The sequence below is a fragment of the Equus caballus genome, chromosome 19, assembly GCF_041296265.1.
Source record: "Equus caballus isolate H_3958 breed thoroughbred chromosome 19, TB-T2T, whole genome shotgun sequence".
NCBI classification, from domain to species: domain Eukaryota; kingdom Metazoa; phylum Chordata; class Mammalia; order Perissodactyla; family Equidae; genus Equus; species Equus caballus.
The window spans coordinates 44,984,197-45,006,275 of NC_091702.1; the positions used below are offsets into that span (position 1 = coordinate 44,984,197).

The 22,079-nt window shown below is 45.2% G+C and overlaps 1 protein-coding gene across 1 annotated transcript in view; it reads left to right on the forward strand.

Annotated features, from left to right (window-relative positions):
* The window catches only part of ITGB5 (integrin subunit beta 5), a 109,133-nt gene that overhangs the window by 15,193 nt on the left and 71,861 nt on the right, over window positions 1-22,079 (forward strand). The window contains exons 3-4 of the mRNA XM_023623609.2: window positions 3,784-3,988; window positions 13,540-13,789. Of these exons, the coding sequence (XP_023479377.1) occupies window positions 3,784-3,988; window positions 13,540-13,789 (455 nt within the window). The remainder of the gene's footprint in view (window positions 1-3,783; window positions 3,989-13,539; window positions 13,790-22,079) is intronic.

Here is a 22,079-nt window from a genome sequence, read left to right on the forward strand (position 1 = left end):
CGTGGAGGTACAGGCTGCTGTGAAACCTGAAGGAGGAGGACCAGGTAGGCAAGGGCGCCCATGTGGAAGCTTAAATCCCGCGGGGAGAAGAACAGGGAGGTCCATGGCATCTGGGAGGGATGGAAAGAGGGTCAAGACTCGATATACAGGTAAGGATGTCTCAAAGGCTGTGAGCACATCAGTAAAACCAGTGGGCCTGCCCCAAGTAGCAAGAAACTGAACTCTGAAATAGGAGAAGGTTGACAGACTGATGACAGAGATGGATGGCACTGAGACTAAATCTGAATTTGGTACGAGTGCCATAGTAGGGTGTCCTTTGCTCTCTGTGAAGCTGGAGCTGCTGAGAAGGGGCCTCCCTGTACTGTCACATCGCTGACTGGGTTGGCACTTTGACATCATGCTGCAAGTTGCAGTTTTAATGTGGTCAATGGGTAGTTCTCATGCTCGGCAACCAGGTTGCGGTGCAGGAGTTCGTAGTCCTCCCTGCCAGGGCAGCAAACTTCAGGGAAGTCGTGCTCGTTGGAGTGGAGGTTTACCACAACCTTGAAGGATGTTATTAAGGACAAATAAGGGAAAGCTGCTACCAGTGAGGGGCACGAATAAAGCTCCAGTGTGCACTTGGGAAAGCCAGCTACATAAATAAGGTTGTAATTGGCACAGATGTGGCTGCCTCTGAGTTCTTCAGGTCTGGGAAGTATGCCCTGAACTTGAAGTCTCCTGATGACCCCGGCAGTTACATCTTCCCTAACCAGCAGGTGGCCTGTACAAGTCTTCCATCAGGGACTGGTAGTATCTATCAAAAGCCCGCTGAAGCACGATGACTGGGAAGCTCGGATGGAGTTCATTGCTAGTGCAGATGTCCAGGCGACAGGGGGTAATCTCCATGACCAACCGGGAGCAAATGGCCGAGGCCATGGATGAGGAAACGTGCCTCTATCTGCCACCCATTTAGAGCGAAGCAGGTTGGCTCTGTGACCTAGTCTATTCCAGACAGCAAGCTGCTCCAGACCACTGGGAGGGTCGTCAGGTTCCCATCACTCTGGAGAGACTGAAAAAGTTTTCCTTGCCAACCTGGTTGGGGGGATCTGCACTGGATTAGTTAAGACAGGTGCAGCTTGACAGTCATAAGTGGGCAGAGGACAACCACCTCCTCAGAACTGGAGGAGCTGGCAGCAAGGCCCAGCGTGCCAGCAAGAAGGTCAGAAACTTCAGGCAAGTAAGATCTGAGCAGGCGAGCCCCTTGGCCCTTCCAGCTCTGGACAGTTAATTCGTCCTCTGCTTCAGGCAGCTCAGGCCAGAGGATGGATACCGGCAGGGCCCTCAGGAAGTTAGCTCTCTGTTCCCCCATCCCTGTGCTTTTTTACTCCTTCATCAGAATTGCTACAGCAGAGCCAGGCTTGACCATTTAGAACCAAGTTTGGAAACCCTAGCTTTGAGATGTTGTAATTATCATTTTAAGCTAAAATCATAATTTTCTCACCTTGTTCCACAAGTGTCTGTGGAGCCACCTATCCTTACAGTGTCATCCCTGAGGTTGTTGACAGGCAAGATCTCCAGGGGTTCAAGACACAAAATAAAAAAATATGCAGTTATTTAAAAACCCCCAAAATGACAGAGGCCCAGAACAACACATCTGGCCTTACTTATTTAAAAATACTGCAAAGTCTCCTTGACTCCTTGGTCTTGAATCTTGCAAAGGCTCTAATGGGCCTTGGCTTGTCTTGGGGCATCCTAGCCCATGATGAAGGGTGAGTCCCTCTACGTGTCTGTGCCTCTGCCAGCAGTGTAGCTTCTAGCACAGCGGTCAGAGGACACTTGACTCATCTGAGGCTTTCTGGCAAAGTGTTACAGAGCAGGGAGGAAGGCGTCAGCATCCTAACTCCTCCAGCCATTACGAGGATTATCTAGTCCGGCACTGGCATCCACCCAGCTGGACGAGGTGATCCTATTTTCTATATCCATCAGGGAAAGGGTGTTCAGAGAGATTCCTGGGTTTGCTTTGCCATTAAACTCTGTTACTGGAAAATCATCAATACTTACAGATACTGTATTTTTTTTTAAAGATTTTATTTTTTTCCTTTCTCCCCAGAGCCCCCCGGTACATAGTTGTCTATTCTTCGTTGTGGGTCCTTCTAGTTGTGGCACGTGGGACGCTGCCTCAGCAGGGTTTGATGAGCAGTGCCATGTCCGCGTCCAGGATTCAAACCAACAAAACACTGGGCCGCCTGCAGCAGAATGCGTGAACTTAACCACTCGGCCATGGGGCCAGCCCCTGTATTGTTTTTTTTTTTATTAAAGATTGGCACGTGAGCTAACATCTGTTGCCAATCTTATTTTTATTATTTTTTTTCTTCTTCTCCCCAAAGCCCCGCAGTACATAGTTGTGTATTCTAGTTGTGAGTCTTTCTGGTTGTACTGTGTGGGACGCCTCCTCAGCATGGTTTGATGAGTGGCGCCATGTCCGCACCCAGAATCTGAACCAGCGAAACCCTGGGCTGCTAAGAGCACGCGAACTCAACCACTCAGCCACGAGGCAGCCCCGTGGGGACCATATTTTTTAACAGAATATATTACTTCACCTTAAATGTAATGGCCAAATTTCTGGTGTGCCAAATCAGGTTGGGTCATCCTGATGCCTGGCTTTCTCCTAAATCCAACTTAGAAAACGAAGATTTTTCTTATCAATGTGGCTTTCTTGTTCAAACAACAATGAAGATAAAAAGAAAAATATCACTTTAGTCCCTCCCCCCAACACCTCAACTATCTTCATTTTTTATTTTTCTTTTGAATCCTAATGCAGATACAATTCTGTTTTCTGATTTTTTTCTTACTGTAAATGTTTTGAAAGTTCTGCGTAGTCTTCATAATTATTTGTAATGGCTATTTCATCTGTTGAGGTGATAGGCCATATTTTTCTTATGTTTTAGGGGTTTGGGTTTACTGATTTATAAGATGATGCTATTCTAAATAACACTGCAGTATATATCTTCTTTTTTTTTTTTAAAGATTTTATTTTTTCTTCTTCTCCCCAAAGCCCCTCGGTACATAGTTGTGTATTTTTAGTTGTGGGCCCTTCTAGTTGTGGCATGTGGGACGCCGCCTCAGCATGGCTTGATGAGCAGTGCCAGGTCCGCACCCAAGATTCGAACTTGGCAAAACTCTGGGCCGCTAAAGCGGAACGTGAGAACTTAACCACTTGGCCATGGGGCTGGCCCCAGTATATATCTTCTTACAGAGTTTTCCCTTTTGGTTATTTTCTTGTGACACATTCCTAGGAATGGACTGCTGGGTCAAAGGGTACGATGTATGTCGCCACGTTGTTCTTCAGAAGGGTTGCACAATGTCCAGCGCCTGCACAGGAGATGAGTGAATAGCTCAGAGGTTAACTGTTCCTTGCCTAGGTGATGACTGCTCAGCCACTTATATATTATCTTTCAAAAGATCTTAGTTATACAACTTTTGACCACTTCAGTTACTTTCTCCTGCTAATCATGTAGACAGTTAGGCACATTTTTCTGAGGAGCATTTTGACCATTAAAATAATGAAACCAAACATTTTTATTGTGCATTTACAGTTTACAAAACGTTTACCTATCCAGCACCTCAGTCAATCCTCGTCGTACTAGGTGAGGCGTTTGGGCCAGGGTTATCATTTTGTCCATTTTCAGACAATGACAATGGACTGTAGAGGGTTTAAGGTGCTGGTGATGGGTCTACAACCTGAGGTGTTCTGGGGAGTCATCCTGACCGCCTCTTGCTCTCTTCCTCTGTGTCTGTGCCTAGGACTTTGGCAGCCCGAGGTCGGTCACCTCCCGGTGTGATTTGAAGGCAAACCTGATCAAAAACGGCTGTGGGGGTGAGTTTGAGAGCCCGGCCAGCAGCACCCAGGTCCTGCGGAGCCTGCCTCTCAGCAGCAAGGGCTCCAGCTCCGCGGGCTCAGACGTCATTCAGATGACGCCGCAGGAGATCGCCGTGAACCTGCGGCCCGGTGAGTGTCTGGGATGGGACCTGTCAATCACGGGAAAATGAGCCGGGCAGTGAGGGCAGAACTGGGAGAGGGGAAAGGTGAGGCGTGGCCCAGACCTGAGGAAGCAGAGTACAAGGGCCCTTGTGGACAGATGGTGTATCCTTGCCATTTTTTAAGTTGTGAAGTATATGTAAGATAAAATTAACCAATTTAACCATTTTTAAACATATAGTTCAGTGGCATTAATTACACTCACCATGTTGTGTAACCATCCCCACCATCCATCTCCAGAATTTTCCATTATCCCAAACTCAAACTCTGCACTCATTAAACAATAATTCCTCATTCCCTCTTTCCCTGGGTCCCTAGGAGCCACCATTCTGTTTTCTGTCTCTGTGAATTTGATTATTCTAGGTACCTCATATAAGTGGACTCGTATAGTATTTGTCCTTTCGTATCTGGCTTATCTTACTTAGCATAATGTCTTCAAGGTTCATCCTTGTTGTAGCATGTGTCAGAATTTCCTTCCTTTAAGCTAAATAAGCTATTATTTAGTTGAATAAGCTAAATAGTACTCCATTGTATGTATTTACCACATTTTGTTTATCCATTCATCCATCCGTGGACACTTGGACTATTCCCACCTTTTGGCCATTGTGAATAATGTTTTTGTTTTTTAGGGGAGGATGCTGGTAGATTTACTCCTAGTTAATGCCAGTTTCTCAGGGAAATTACTACTTCCAAGAGAAGGTATTTTTTCTTGTCAGCAAATTCCTTTTGAATCAGTGGCATTCTGAAGGGACAAACTTTTAGAGATATTTTGTTTTATGACCCTGGAGCCTCTGTGAGCCCTGGAGTTGATTGTGATATCATGAAACTAGCAGTTTTTGTGCACCTACTATGTGCTAAATACTTGACCGACCCTAAGGTAGCTATCATTTTACACACGAGGAGCGAACGCTCAAGGTCTCCCAGTTAGAAGTGGCAAATCAGATTCCATATCAGGTGTTTGTGATGGCAAAACCCATGGTTGTTTCTAGTTCACCATTTTGTCATCTAATATTCTACATATTAGAATCCTTGTGATGTCAGAGGGTGGATGTGAATCGCATCACAAGGCATAGAAAGGGGTGGAACCTTTTCCAAAGGGTGGAAATTATCCCATTGTTGAGAGAAGGGAGATTTTTTCCAAATTCCATTGAGTTTTAGCCTTTTAATCAATCTCGTTTTCTAGGAAATCATTGGCAGTAACTATTTCTAGGTGGATTATTTAGACTTCAAGGCAGCTTGGAGCAGTGGCAAGTGGGTCTGGTTGGCCATCCTGGGTTTTGCTTCTGGTTCTGTCTCTAACTCCGAGGCCCTGGGCAAGTTACTCCACCCCTTAGTATCTAGGGTCCCTGTCACCTTCATTCCGCACAGCCATGTTCAGAGGCTTAAATGAGACTTTTTGTATAAATGTACTTTAAAAATTTTAAATTAGTATTGTTTTCAAAAAGTCACGGCCACAGATGCAGATTCTGGAGTCGGCCAGCTCTAGATTTGAATAGAAGTTCTCAGTGTCTCAGAAGTGGATTTAGCACAGAGCTGCGCATCGTAAGCACTCGATACTGCTGCGTATTCTTGTTGTTCTTAGAACGCTGAGTCATCATCTATTTGAGAAATGTTTTATTTTGCTTATTGAATTGAAAGGTTCTAGGTGACCCTGCTGCTTAGAGAAGCGCAGACTCCTGGATGGCCCAGGGATTAGTGCCGGGATTAGCTGGAGTTACTATTTTTACAGGTCATCTCACTGCAAATGACACTAAGCCTTTCGTCTGGTGAGATACCCAATCCAGAGCGAAGGAAGGGAGACTTTACAAAGCTGTGTGGGTGGGAAGAAGAGTCAGCTGAGTCTTTATGTGGGCAGATGTTGATGCCCTCTGGGGAAAAATAACTCATCTCCTGGTGTGGAGACAGGCTCAGGGTCAAGGGTTTTGAGCTCGAAGGGAATGTAGGAGTTGTGGTAGATTATTAAGATATTGGAACATTGTGTAAGACAAGGATGGTTATCAACTAACGTCAATGATGTATCTTCCTTTTTATCATAATATAGCAGTAACTTAAAGGAATTTCTTGAAAAATCATCCACTGTAACACAATATTAATTTTCATTTTTACTAGAGCCTCTGTCTTTATTCACATGTTCATATTTTTCATATACTTATAATCATAATGTATTTATAATTGTGTACTGTTTTCACTCATAATCTTTGAAAACAAGGACCAAAATTCACACCTCCAAAAGAGTTTATAGTTTCAGAGTCATCATTGAGGGAGGTTTTTGTGTTTTTGGAACTTCTTATCTAGAATTACTCTCAGAGCCTGTGGTGTTCTCTCCAAGAAATATCCTTCATGGTGGCAAATTTTTATTCTTTAGGGTAGGTTTAGTATAGGAAAGAATTGGAGGTTACACAAAGCCAGAGATGTCACAGTTTTAATATTAGTTTTTAAAATCAGAGTTAAGGTATGACTGTAAGGCAGAGAAACTGTTTGATTTGATTTAGCAACTAGCTTTTTAAAAAATTTTTTAAATACTTTTTTTAAAAGATTTTATTTTTCTTTTTTCTCCCCCAAACCCGCTAGTACATAGTTGTGTGTTTTCAGTTGTGGGTCCTTCTAGTTGTGGCATGTGGGACGCTGCCTCAGCATGGCCTGATGCGTGGTGCCATGTCGGCGCCCAGGATTCGAACTAGCGAAACCCTGGGCCGCCACAGCAGAGTGCACCATCTTAACCACTCGGCCACAGGGCCAGACCCCACAACTAGCTTTTAAAACAGCCTCGGAAGAGGAGTTACAGAAGTGATCTGAGTGAGGGCGGCCTCCTTGGGTAAAGTGCTCTTGGCATTAAATTTACACACAATACTTACTTATGCATAAAGGTCAGTGTATGCTCAATTAAAGGAAAAAGAAATCAGTCTTATCTGGTATAGTCACATCTCCTGCTAAGCATTATGATATAGTTTCTAATATGGAAATAGAATAAAGTGGAAAACATGAGCCTTTGTTGGTATAAAATCATGATGTGAGTGTGTGTGCAGCTCTGGTCCTGTGGAAGGTGTAGCGATGGGGAACCCAGTGCTGGGAGGTCAAGGTGATGGAGGGGCGGGCTGCCCCGTGAAGACATGCTCAAACGGTGAGGATGTTCCAATTTGTACAGAGGAAGACTGGGAGATCTGATGCAAATATGAACTCCTACAGGTCTAGAACCTTGTGAATATGATTCTCAAATATGGAAATACCTGAAGCCAATGATGCCTCTTAAAATTTTGAAAATTTTAATATTTATAAATAGAAGTACAGGCAAACCCCAGATTATTTATTTGGAGGAAGGGGAGAATGGTGTGTTGCAGTTAGCAACATTTTCAGTTTACCAAGCACGTACTTACCTCAAGTAAATACTCCCCTGACTCCAGGAAAGGTTCAGGTATGTGATGACTGGCTTTTCCACTATATATTTTCAGAAATGCTTTTGCATCTCCTCCTTTGCCCCATTCCCCCATACCTCATAATAGACATTTGTTGAGTGAAATCTAACACTTTACCAGCCTTATACCAGACTAGTCAGGACAAGCCTCAGCGTAACGTGAGAGAGACTTCACAAAGGCAAAGTTATTGTTCCAGGATAAGCCTGGAAAAAAAAATTCTCTCTACTTTAAACAGGATTTTTTCTTTCTTTTTTTTTTAAATTGAGATATAATTCATGTAACATAAAATTCACCATTTTGAATTGTACAGTGCAGAGTGGTTTGTAGTGTATTTGCAAGATCTTGCAACCGTCGTCACTATCTCATTCCAGAACATCCCCAAAAAGAAACTCTGTACCCATTAACAGTCACTCCTCAGCTTCTCCCTCCTCACCACGTTCAGCATCTGATGACCACTAATCTATCTTCTATCTCTTTTGTTTTGCTTATTCTGGACATTTCATTTAAATCATATAATATGTAGCCTTTTTATGTCTGGTTTCTTTCACTTAGCAAGATTTTTTTTCTTTTTTTTTTTTTGAGGAAGATTAGCCGTGAGCTAACATCTGCTGCCAATCCCCTTCTTTTTGCTGAGGAAGACTGGCCCTGAGCTAACATCCGTGCCCACCTTCCTCTACTTTATATGTGGGACGCCTACCACAGCATGGCTTGCCAAGCAGTGCCATGTCTGCATGTCTGTACCCAGGATCTGAACTGGCAAACCCTGGGCCGCCGAAGTGGAATGTGCACACTTAACCGCTGCACCACTGGGCTGGCCCCGCAAGATATTTTTAAGATTCATTGATGTTGTAGCATGTGTCATGGCTTCATTTCTTTTTATGGCCAAATAATATTCCATTGTGTACACATAGATATACCACATTTTAGTTGATGAATATTTGGGCTCTTTCCACTTTGGGGTAATTATGACTAATGCTGCTTTGAAGGTTCACGTACAAGTTTTTGTGTGGACATATGTTTTCAATAATCTTGAGTGTCTAGCTAGAAGTGGAATTGCTGGGTCATATGGTAATTCTATGTTTAACTTTTTGAGGAAATGCCAAACTTTAAGCAGGATTTTGTATAAACACAGGATCATGTTTTCCGTTTTGTTTCCAATCCTGGAAACTATGTTAGGATAACAATCTTAAAAAAACCTTAACAAAGGACATAAAATCCTTAAGAAAGGGCATAAAGTTTAGAATAAAGCTTATTGAAATGGTGAAAGCTACAGGTGGAGCAATTAGAAAGGGTTTACTTAAGTCATTATTTGTCTCAATCCCTTAGCCTCTCAAAAAAATGACCCTTGATTGGTAGCTTTGTTTATATTTTGAAACAATTTTGGATTCTCAAAAAGTTACAAAAATAATAGAGATTCCTGTGTACCCTTCTCAGCTTTTCCCAGTGATCACGTGTTACATAACCAGAGTATGTGATCAAAGCCAGGAAATTGACACTGATATCATACTATTAACTAAACTCCAGGTGATTGGTTGTTTTTAGTATGGGTTTCCTGCCAGCCCCTATCCATGCTGCCTTTCCCCCTCTTCCACCTTCCGCTTCAGAGGTGCCAGTTCCCTGATTTAGGTATTGCTTCTGGTTCTCAGACGGACAACTCACATACCTAAAAAGACTTGATGAAGGGTGGATAAGGGGTTTGCTGTAGACTGTGTTCCCCAGCATTCGCATGTTGAAATCCCAACCCGCTATGCGATGGTATTAGGGGGTGGGGCCTTTAAGAGGTGATTAAGTCATAAGCGTGGAGCCCTCATGAATGAAGTTAGTGCTATAAGAATAATAATGATTTAAAAAAGACCCTGAAGGCCTCCTTTGACCCTTCTGTCACGTGAGGACGCACCAGGAAGTGGGCAGTCTGCCACCCGGCAGAGGGCCCTCCCCAGAACCTGACCCTGCTGGCATCCTGATTGTGGTCTTTCCAGCCTTCATAACTGTGAGAAATAAATTTGTGTTGTTTGTAAGCCATTCAGTCTACGGTACTTGTTCTAGCAGCCCAAACTGATCAGGTTATTTTCCAGTTAACTAGGAATGCCAACCCCCGATGCTGGGGCAGACGCTGCAGAGGCCAGCAACATCCTCCCATGGTTCATCGCTTGGTTCCACCTGTCAGGAGTCAGAGTGCTGAGGTGGGGAGTGGGGTGCTGTCCGCACGGCAGCCTTGTTCCGGATCAGGGAGGCAGACTAATCCTGGAGCGCTCCCGTGAACAGGAGAGCTAGGCCATAGTCTTGTCAGGTGTGCGCTCAGGCCCTAATTCCCTGTCCAGCTGTTGTCTGTTTATCATGTAGCTGATTTTGATGTTTCCTTCATTTCTCTCAATTTCTAGCACAGAAGGGTAATTCTGAGGAAGCAAAACCTACTCACATTTATTTGGGGCTGGCAAGAGTCTGTTGAGTACTACTCTGTCTTTACATTTGAACAAAAATCAGTCTTAAAAAACCAGAGTTCTTGCTGGAATTCTCTGTCTTCACTCTCCAGAAATGTTTGTCATCTGGTGTAGAAGCGTAACTTTTCACTTTTGATGGAAGGCAAGGCAGAGAGAAGAAAGCTTTAAGAATGCATTTCAGAGGGAAAGCTAGTTGATACTTGACGGTGGGAGAACCTGTACTTATGAACCGAGCAGTGACAGGAATTCTGTGCAAAATACCGTTGAAGCCAGGCGCTTTAGAAACAGGAAAAACCAGAAGGACGTGACAGGGGCTGCTTGGCGAGGAGCCTCATGCTCACAGGTGCGGGCGATCAGCTTTTCTTCTGAGTTTGCTTTATCCTATTTCTCTGATCCTGCTGCTGGTCCTGAGGCGGGGATTATGTGGAATGGCCCCAGAGAGAAGGGATGCAGCCACACAGGGAGATGAGCCTGTAGGGGGTCTTATATGGAGAGGAAGGAGCGGGCATGTGGGCTGGACTGGTGTCGGCAGAGACAGGCGCAGACCGAGCGCCCACAGGGAAGGCGGGAAGAGCTCTACACTCTGCTGGACACGTGGGAGGTGGCGACTGGTATAAAGTCTCAGGCAGTGTGGGACTGTGTGGCTGAATGTATAGTCGGAGTGTGTCTAAGTGCCCAGAGATGGAGAACACGCTCCACACCTTCTCTCGGCAGAGAGTGCAGTTTGCTCGTGGCAACGGCCTCACCTTCAGCCAGCCAACCTTGGAGGCCTCCCTGTCGAGGACTCGGTGCCCTGGAACTTCACTCCCACACTTAGTGCCCACGCTGAGAATTGGTCCAGGAATGTCGGTCCCCCCAGAATCTGCTGACAGAACATTCCATTATTGCCAAGGCCACTGACGAGTGTGTAGCATTTAAAATCAGACATAGTTGAGGTAGCAGTAAACCCTCACTCTGAACATTAATGATATTATCCTTTTGCTTACGCCCCTCCCTTCCTGGAAAACTGGGAGAGAAATATTTCTTTTTAACATTTGCAGCCTTCCTATGGGAAGGTGCACACACGTGTGTGTGTGTGTGTGAATTTCTCTTAGAATTTAATGCCTAGGGATTTCTCGCTTTGGAGTAGATACCCTCTCAGCATGCAGACAGACCTGTATAGCACATCTTGTTTCCTTCCTGGCCTTCGTGTCTGGAAAATTTGGACTTAAATTTAATGGCCAAGGCTGCAGCCATTCACACTCAAGTTTTTGGCAGAATTTTCTGTCTCACTCTTTACCCCCACAGGGAATGGCTTTTGACGATCGGGGCAACTGAGGCTGAAGTTTTCCATGTGTAGAAGCATTTGTATGGTGTTTATGTACGTTGTCTCCTTTATCCCCACAATAATTAACATCCTCCCCATTTTACGGACCCAGAAACAGAGCAGCAGGTTGAAAGATGCCTGAGGTCTCGAGTCCTTGGTGACAAGGTCTGGATTCCAACCCAGCTCCTGCTCTCCTTGGCTGGTGTCCACTTCCCTCCCAGGGGTACCTCTTAGCCTCCTCAAATCCAAGCTAGTTCCCCGTTTCCTCATGTTAAAGTCCTCCCTGTTAATCACTCATAATCCACAAAAAGATGGAAGTGGATTCCACAGAAGTGAAACTGTGGCTGGGAACTTGTGGGGAAGGGCATGGGTGACAGAAAATGCAGAAGACCCCGCAAAGAGGTCATGGGGTGGGACAGAGGGGACATGATTGCAGGCTCTGTCCATTTAGGGTCTATGGTCTGCCCATGTAGAGGCCGAGGAGGGTCTCCCCTCCCCCAAGGTCTCCCTCCTCCTGCCCCTCCCCCACCGTGAAGTGCCATCCAAGCCTGGGCGGGGCCCCGTGCAGGGACCTGCGCTGTCTGCCTGATGGGAACCAGAGACAGACATTTCAGCACTTCGGAATTCATTCTGGAAGAAATCTTGAACATTCCTCTGTTTGAGTCAGACTCTGATGGTTTTTAAAAATAGGCTCATACCAACAGGCAACCCAAACTACATCCATCTTGAGGCGGCTAGAACAGTACATGCAAAGACAAGTCAGGGGAAGCAGGCTTGGCCCTGTCACTCGGGCCACAAATAGTAATTATAATAATCATAGTTCATTTGTGCAGGCCTTTGCTGCTTGCAAAACACTTCTTTCCCACATGAGTGCTTTATAGCCTTAATGCTGTGTTGTTGTTATTATTTCCATTTTATACTTAAGGAAATTGAGGCTTAGGTTGCACCCCTTGTTGGGGCACAGAGCTGGAACTTGGACTAAAATCTTTTGGTCATTTGATTCCTCATGGTCTAGTTAATGAACTATGTTGTGTCTGGCGTGGGGGGAGGAGAGAGAGCACGGAGGATTGGGTCCGCTATGCTGCAAGTTCAAGAAGGCTTCAGCCTGCAGCTTATCAGCTTAGTGAAAGATTGGTTTCTCTGAGACGTGACTGCTGGCAGATCAGGCGTGGACCCCTTGGACAGGAGTGGGACCACCTTTGCGATTGCCCCTCTGAACACACAGGACGTCCAGATTGCAAACGTGTGCTGACAATTCTACCCAAAGAGTTCAAGGACATCTCTTGGTGCCTCTGAGAGGCTAATAGGCCCAAGGGCAGATAGAATTACCTGGTATGATTTGCTTCTTGACGTTGGTTCTAAACGATGTGTTTTTAGAGATTATGAAATGACTTAGGATCATTATCCTGGCTTGAGTCCTCTGGTTATTGCGCTGACTGGGGCCTTTCTGTAAACCCTGTGGGCTGAGATTGCAGGGGCCACGCCCCCCAGACACAAGCTGTTCTTTGTTCCTTTCCTTTGTGAATTAATTCCTCTTTTCTCTGTCTGTTGACTATCTTTGTAGAACCAAAAATTATTTTCTTTCTTGTAGCTGATAGACAAATCTAGTAGTTTTTTTTTTCTTTTGTTCCCTTGTTGATGGGGCTAAACTTTAGAATCTGTCTTCCTGTTATTTATACATATAATTTCTGATGCTAATGTTTGTGATGTCCCAAAACATCAAATATGCCCAAGACCTAAATATTACTGTTTGATAGATGGCTAAGGAAATAGAAATAGGTGACATCACACAAGCTAAATATTTTTGCCCTTTGGGAGTATTTTAAGTAGCTGTCTTTGTGTTCCCATCCTCCACTGCCTTGTAATCTCTCTTCCCTACCTCAGTTCATACTCACTCATGTCTGTGCCCTTCTTTTCTTAATTTCTTCCTTGCTTCTTATTTTGCACACACCTTTAGAGTCTCCTGGCCGCATTCCCATGTTGGTTGGTCCTTCCTCTAAAGTTGGTGTGTGGTTGGTGGGCTACTCTCACCTAATTTGTGTCCATGGGATTGTCCAGCTCACTGTCCACCAATTACCCAAGGGTCCTTTTGCCGAGAAAACAGAACACACCAAGGAGACTGGTTGTTAAAGAGTTTCCTTAAAAATGCTGAGCCAATGTTTAGAAGGAGAACCTAGAACTTCATCCTCAGCATCTATATCCCCTTCATTCATTCTAATTCCAAGAAAAATATTTCTTCTAAGAGACCCACAATCACTAAAGACAAATAAGAGGTGGACCAGCTTTGAAAGCAAAATCCATCCCTTTAGCGCCTAGCACGTCAGACGACCTCTAATACGCACGGCCTCTCTGTTGGCACAGGGGACAAGACTGCCTTCCAGCTGCAGGTTCGACAGGTGGAGGATTATCCCGTGGACTTGTACTATCTGATGGACCTCTCCCTGTCCATGAAGGATGACTTGGACAGCATCCGGAACCTGGGCACCAAGCTCGCTGAGGAGATGCGGAAGCTCACCAGCAACTTCCGTTTGGGGTTCGGGTCTTTTGTAGACAAGAACATCTCTCCTTTCTCCTACACAGCGCCGAGGTACCAGACCAATCCGTGCATTGGGTAAGTGGCCAGCTGTCCTTCTATTGGGTATTGAAAGGTGCGGGAATGGGGGAGCAGGAAAACAGCCCAAAGAAAGGACGACGGAGGGCATATTCAGGAGAGAAAACCAAGTTTAGGTGTTTAATCTGAGTAACGCTGACCCAGTTCTGTCCTCTCTCAACATGTGAAGAAATGAACTGACACGATGTTGCATAAAGATGTAATGATCACAGCTCCTTGGTTTTCCTTCCTGGCTGACATAGCACTGTTTTATACATTAGTAGATTTTAAAGAATTTTCCTAGGAAGTGATGGGCTCAGGTGATCAGGGAGGGAGCAGGCAGAACAACTTAAACTTTCCCCTTGTTTGGAGTGACTGAGGTGCTTCCATCAGTGAATTCAAAGTCTCTCCCTGTTTTTTATGTCAATATCTATACCTTACTTTTGACAAAATGAAATGAAAACCATGTATTTTAAAAGTATTGTTTTTTTCCCCATACAAGTCAAGTATTTGAATGAGATAATATTTGACAGATTATTAGAGAACAGGCGTTTCTAACTGTTGCAACAAATGCAAAATTATGTAATGGCTCAAACCTTGATGGAAGATTATTTCCTGCTCACCTAAGTGCACATGGGTCTCCTGATCCGCTCTCCTCCCAGCAGTGACTCAGGGTCCCAGGCTCCATCATCCTGTGCTCCACCGTCTTCCACATCTGGCTTCTAAGATCATCGTGCCTGGAAGATCACTCGTAGGAGGGTCTTATGGGTCAGGACTGAGTGGCCTTCATCACTTCTGCTCCTACATTCTATTCTCCAGAACTGGGTTCTGGCAAGGAGGCTGGAAACTGCTTTAGCTATGGCCAGGAAGGAGGAAATGAGACTGGTGAATAAGTCTCTGCCATGGTGTTTTTGTGTGTGGGGTGGAGGGTCACATCCTCCAACTCCCCTAACACAACCTCTACAAGGTTGGCTTGTTTCTTTCAAGTATTTCTTTAAATGTCAAGATTATGCAGTGTGACCGCAACGAGTGGTAACTTCCAACTTTTTCTTGCCTCATCTCCACATTGAACTTTTAGCTAGGCTTCAGGATGTAAGGCCCCAGAATAGTCACTAGATAAGAACAGCTAAGACCTAAGTTCTTACTAAGTGTCAGATACCGTACTAAATACTTTACTTGGATTGTCTCATTTAAATCTCATAGTAATCTCTTGAGGTCTCTAAGGTAGATGTGAGCCATATTTTAAAGATAAGGAAACTGAGGCTAAGAGGGTATAAATGACTTCTCCAAGATTATATGGATAGTAAGGGGTGGCCTTGGGATATGAATCCAGGCAAACTACTTCCAGAGTCTGCATTTCCATTAATATAATGCTTATTTTTCCCCATCCAAGTCACACTTCAACACAGATACCTTACCTGAGTCTGAGTAATAATACTCATTCCACAGCTAGGCGCTTGCCTCAGGGTAATGCTAGGCTCTGCTGTAGTAACAGCAATCCCCAGGTCTTCATGGCTCAACACAGCGAAAGTTTTTTCCTTGCCTGCACAAAATCTGTTGAGGGTTGAGCCGCTTTCTCTAGCAGCTGTCCTTCAAGTGGTGCCTCAGGCGCGCAGGCTCTGTCCATCTTGTGATGTCATTGTAGATTCTTGGTCTCCTTGGCTGCCCCTGAGGGGAAGGGGACTGTTCTTTTTTTTTTTTTTTTTGAGGAAGATTAGCGCTGAGCTAACTGCTGCCAATCCTCCTCTTTTTGCTGAGGAAGCCTGGCCCTGAGCTAACATCCATGCCCATCTTTCTCCACTTTATATGTGGGACGCCTACCACAGCATGGCTTTTTGCCAAGCGGTGCCATGTCCACACCTGGGATCCGAACCAGCGAACCCCGGCCCGCCAAAGAGGAACGTGCGCACTTAACCGCTGTGCCACAGGGCCAGCCCCATGGGGGGCTGTTCTTAAGCCTCTGAACCTGTCTGACTCCTCAGCTCATCCGCTCAACAGCTCAATGGCCTCAACAGCCCCCAGCTCTGGGTTGGGCTGGGTGGTTGGGGTGAGGTGGTATTTATGCTGGTGGTGTATGTTCTTCTGAACTTTTCCTGATCTTTCTGTACATTTTTCTGGAAACTAACTTAGATCTTCCCCAGGGGTTGGGAAGCAACACAATGGTGGAAAAAACAATAAGATAAGAAAAAGTGTTTTATTTTCTTTTTTTAAAGATAGGCACCTAAGCTAACAACTGTTACCAATCTTTTTTTTTTGTTTTCTACATTTTCTCCCCCAATTCCCCCAGTACATAGTTGTGTATATATATATTTTTAAGATTTTATTTTTTTCCTTTTTCTCCCCAAAGCCCTCTGGTACATAGTTGTATATTATTAGTTATGGGTCCTTCTAGCTGTGGCATGTGGGACGCCACCTCAGCACGGCTTGATGAGCAGTGCCATGTCCACGCCTGGGATTCGAACTGACGAAACACTGGGCCGACTGCAGCGGAGCACGCGAACTTAGCAACTCGGCCACGGGCTGGCCCCATAGTTGTATATTTTTCAGTTGTGGGTCTTTTTAGTTGTGGCATGTGGGACACTGCCTCAGTGTGGCCTGACGAGCGGTGCCATGTCCGCACCCAGGATCCGAACCAGCGAAACCCTGGGCCGTCGATGCGGAGTGCGCTAACTTAACTGCTTGGCCACGGGGCTGGCCCAAGAAAAAGTTTAAATACAAATGGGATTCTGAGTTCCTAAACCAGGAAGAGGCACTAGGTGTCATGATTTGCTGGGTTTTGCTTTCTCCTGGCCACAGGTGGCCGCTGGCATTATTGTTATTTTGATGCTGTCTCCAAGGCCTTTTTCAGCTGAGTCTCAGTGCCAAATATCCTATCTTTGGAGTTCTGCTACTTACCAGGAGCAACAGCATCTTAACCCAAATTTTTTTCAATTCATCTAGAATAGTGGTTCTGTCCTTATCTTTTCACCTCTGCCCTCTGCTTTGGCCCTGTCTCCAGACAGACAGGGTGTGTCTCCACTTTCATTTTCCCCTGGACCATCCACTGATTGGGAGACTAGATTGGAAAGCTGGCAGAGGATGAAAAGCTGGCTCTGGGCACTCGCATTTGAATATTCAGGGTTGTCACACACTCCAGGCCCGAGAAGGCAGAATCAGTTGCAGATAGCAAAAGTCTTGACAGTGAGCACAAGGCACACTGAAAGCTCCTTGTAAGACAGGAGATCCAGTGAAGAATGGGAGTTTTGAAGGAAACATCAGGTTATGAAAGTCTCTGTTCTCTCAGCTGGCAACCATCTGGGGGTCACTGTATGGCTCAGTGAGCAGGCTGAGATTTATCTTGCCATGTCCAGGCAGTGGAGTGTGTGTGGTGTCCTTGATGTCGTCGAAAATTCGCTATTGCTCTTGAGGGAGAACAGCACAAGCTAGGGGTGTAATCTGGCTGTTCCTGTGCCTGATTCAGCCTGTACCTTTGCTTTGTTTACCTTTCTGAGGTTTTTTCTTTTTTTTTTGGTGAGGAAGATTGGCCCTGAGCTAACATCTGTGGCCAATCTTCCTCTTTTTGCTTGAGGTGGATTGTCGCTGAGCTAACATCTTGTGCCAATCCTCCTCTATTTTGTATGTGGGATGCTGCCCCAGCATGGCTTGATGAGCAGTGTGTAGGTCCATGCCTGGGATCCGAACCTGTGAACCCTGGACCGCTGAAGCAGAGCATGCGAATTTAACCAGTATGCCACCAGGCCGGCCCCATCTTTCTGAGTTTAAATGGTACTATGAATTAGTTGCCAACATTTAAAAAATACTTCTATTTAACTAGGAATAACCAGGATTTCTAGGTTTTCTCGAAAAGTTGGGAGATCTGGTAAAGCTGAGCTTGTACCCCATGTTGCTTGCCTGCCATAGTCCCTACCACTCCCTCTTCTCTCACAACTGGCCAGCTTCACTGGTTTGCCTTCCATGCCCAGCTCAGTAGACATTGTCTGTGATCCTTGTCTATTCCTTTCCCTTAGCTGACGTGGGGAGGACAATCACAGGGTTCTTCTGCAGCTCCAGGGGCGCTTTCATTTAGGTTTGTCTCCCCTGTGGTGGTGGGAGCAGCTGCAGCCCCCAGGAAGCTCTGGGGAGCGGGAGGAGTCAGGAGGAGTGACTGCACCACCTGGCAGGACATCTCAGAGAACAGAGAGCTAGATTTCCATGGGGCTTTCCTGAGGTTTCTTCCTCTTCCTTCTGCTCCAGATGTTTCTGCCAAAGGATCAAAATCCTAGACTTACCCTTTCCTATCTTAGAAGGCCCCAGAAATGCCAGAACTGAAGTAATTAGTACCAGGGCTGCCAAAAGAAGAAAAAAGACAGAGTGATTTAATCATCAAATTAAGGAACTGTTTAATTGCTGTTCTGAGTACTAGGAACAGTGTCACTGAGAAGAGTCACAGGATACTCACTGATGCCGGATTTGAAGGATTAATCTAGCATGCTATTTCTGGTTCTGAATACTTTTTCTTTTGTTGGAGGTATGGGCTGTTGTTGAAATACAAGTCATGTGTCATTTATATGTGAAATCTAAAAAAACCGAACTCATAGGAACTGAGAGTAGAGTGGTGATTGCCAGGGGTTGGAAGGTGGGTGGGGGAGATGGGATGTTGGTCAAAGGCACAAACTTCCAGTTACACATGAGTACGTTCTGGGGAGCTAGTGTACAGCAGGGTGACGATAGTTAACAATACTATGCTTGAACTTCTTACTTGTATACTTGAAAGTGTTAATAGACCTTAACTGTTTTCACCTCGCGCAAAAATGGAAATACATTTGTAAAAATCTTTGCAAGTGAGATGACGCATTTTGTCCTTATATTTTCCTTACCTTGTGTGTATTTATTCCAAGAGGTCGCTGTACTCCTTCACCACCTTGAGGGTTTGATTTCATTGTCTTGTGGCTGATGAGAAGTCTGCTGTTCATCTAATGTTTTTCTTCTCCCTGGTGGCTTTTAACACTTTCCTATGCTTTTCATGTTCTATCATGGTTTGTACTTCAGTGTGTCCAGGTTGCATTTTCTCTTATTTACATTGCTCAGAACTTGGTTTGCTTCTTTAACCTGAGAAGACAGCTTTATTTTTGAAGATTCTCAGATGTTACTCTCAGACATCTTTGCGTCCTCCCTTCTACTCTCTCCATTTTCTTCCTAACGCTACTGGGTGTGTGTTGGAGCTCTTCATTCTAAACTTCATGTGTCTTAATTTTCCTCCCATAATTTCTACCTCTTTCTTTCTTTCTTTCCCTTAGCCGCTTAATAAGAAATTTCTTCCAATTTACCATTTTGTTCTTCAGTTGTTTAATTCATACTTTGAAGTTTCACTTGTGAATTTCAGTGACTATATTTTTTATTTGGTTCTTTTCGGACTTCTGTTTTTTTGTACTATTTTTTCCGAGCTTTCTGACTTTTCTTCTCCCAATAATATTCTGTTCTGGTCTTTGGTATCTATTCCTTCTTCTCTTTGAATCTTTTAAATATCCTTGTTTTAAAGTACTTCAAATCATTCCATTATCTCTGTTTCTTGAGCTGCAGATCTTTCATGGGAGTTTGTTTCTCATGGGTCTATAAGTTTTTTCTTAGCTTCTCTTCATCCGAGTTTGCTTTCCATCAGAGAAGCATAGGCCCTCCGTGTGCTGTGACATCTCTGAAGGGCGGTCCATGCTTGCTGCTGCCAGGATCCTCCAGGTTCCACTGGGGCTAGTTTTCCTGTTCATTTCTCAGCTGGGGGGTCCCTTCACCATAGAAGTAGTGAATTCTCACTTGATCAGGTCTGGAGTTACACTTTTTATGGGTGATTCATCTTGCCCTTGGCCCAGAGTGGATCTTCCTTGCTTCTCTCCCAGGCCAGTGGCTGGAATTTTTCTGGTTTTGATTTTAGTGACAGGCCAGCTCTTTGTAGCACTCAGCTTTACGCAGAAAGCCCTGTTCCAGGGCTTGGCCATGCACAGGCCTGAGGCTCACCATCCGACCCTGTTACAATCCTGCCAGGTCCTGACACATGGGGTGCGGGGGCAGCTGTTTGGCATGAGCTGATCACTTCCCACCTGGTCCCTGAGGTCCACTCATTTGTTGACTGGTTTCTTCTTCATTTCTGGCACCTTGGATTCCCTGCTAAGCTTCCAGTCTTGGCTACATATTAAAATTTTTTTGATTACATTTTATCCAGCAGTTCTATGTTTAGAGTAAGATGGGAGCTCTTTCCACGTCAGCTCAATGATCCACAATATTGTCCTGAAGTATCAGATTGTTTTCTGGATTTGCCTAGATCTAGTGTCTTCAAATTGAATTGACTTTTTATACGCACGTGCTCCCCCAGGCTCTTTAAGCTAGCATTTATATTTTATTTATCTTCCTGTTCATAGTCCTTAATTTCGTAACTCCCTGTGCATGGCCCTAAACTGGCACCCTGTGGCATAGACTCAGGGTGGGGGTGAGAGGGTTTACCGGCATGAGACCCCCAAACACTCAGACCTTCAGGTCACTCAGACAGCTCCTCCAGGGGTTAAATTAAATAACTAGTCACAGGTGACATCATATTCCAGCGACTATGGAGATTTTCAACAGGGTCTGTGTGACAAAGCTGTTCTCCTCTCGCTAAGAGATGACTGATTTGGTTATAGTAAATTCTCTGCAATGAAGGCTTCCCTCTAGCAAACACATTTTCTGGTTCCTGATTACTTAGTAATAATTCTCCACAGTAAGAATGTATCTACTTATTGCTGTTGGCAGGAACGAAAGGGAAGAGGTTAAAAAAAACGCCAAGCTAATGTAGTTGAGCTTTTCATAGCTTTTCTGGTTTTCTCCTTGAACAACAAATACTATTCTGTTCTTCTCCTCCCTTTCCTCAACCAACCTGATCAACCGTGACGATAAACACACACCTGAAGTCCTAAATCATGGAGCCGAATGGCACACAGAAGGGCATAGCTGCTTGGAGGAAGAGAGAGAAGGAAGTGAGAGTTTGTGAACACTCACTTCCTCCTGGGTCTGTTCATTTGTCAGACAACTACAGATGGGACCTCAGCTCAGTTCCTTCTTCCAGCTGGGAATGCAATTTCCGTGACCCTTCACTCTATGGCACAATGAGACGCAAATGAAAAGTTGGGGTGGCCCGAGGGTTGTGGAAGAGTCTGACCTGTCTGAGCACAAGGGGTGGGGAAAAGTTTTAGAGGAAGGAGGAGGGAGCAAAAGAAAGGAAAGGCAAGTGGAGAAGCCCTCTAGGTGCTGCCCACTGTCCCCAGAGAGCCGTGGCCGTGATGGCAGGCAGTGGGGTTGACTCTGTCCAGAGCCGGCTTGTTGCGAGTGACTGGTGGATGGAGCAGGCACTGTGTCCCCGAAGGAGAGTAGAATGGCCTCTTGGAAAGCCAGAGATTGCCTCTAGTGCAGAGGAGGGGAGCCTGTGCAGACCTGCCCTGGAGGGCACTTCTTGGCAGCAATTAGGCAAGATCCTCCTAGCAGTTACTAAGCCTGTTTCCCTTCCCATGCACGTGGCTTGAAGTGGATTATAAAGCCTCCCCCCACCCAGGCCTTTCTGTTAGTATTCACTTTTCATCGTTTGTTCTGAAAGAGAGGCTTCCTTAACATGACCACAGACCTCACAGTCTGGTCCAGCCTGCTTTCCCAGCCTCCTCCTAGCCCGTCCTCGCCCTTACTCCCTGCACTGCAGCCTCGCTGGCCTTCCTCTTCCTTGGGCTCTCCGTGCTCCCTCTGGCCACAGGGCTTTTGCATGTACTCTTCTCTCTGGTGAGGATGCTTTTCCCTTTCTGCTTTTACCTAATGAACCCATTTGTGAAACAATGTGAGGCCTCTCTTCCTATTTTATTAGCTATACATCAAGGTGAAACTCCTAGAACTGTAACAGATCTAATTCCTCGAGGAATGGACCACTCAGGATCTCTGCTGCGGACTGAAGATGAGATTGCCCTCTATTTCAGGAGAGAGGCCTGGCATTAACCTGCTATTGAGTTGCAGTCCTTCTCTCTTTCCAAATTTCCAGATTTAATTTTCCATTTGAAGATGGCTGGTTTCTAAATGAGTTCTGTTGCATCTAGGATAGCTGATGGTGTATCATTGCAGTATTTATAAATGAATGAAGAAGCAGAAAGAACGTTTTCATCCCTGTTCCATTTAGCCTTTGCTCGTGTGCCAACACATCCTGGTGGTCTCTGAGGGGGCTGACATGAAGGGGTTATATGATCCTTTGTCACGTGGCAGCAGCAGAGTTGATGTGAGAAGCTGGTTTCCTGGAGTAACTCTGCTCACATTCCCCCGCTTGACACTGCCC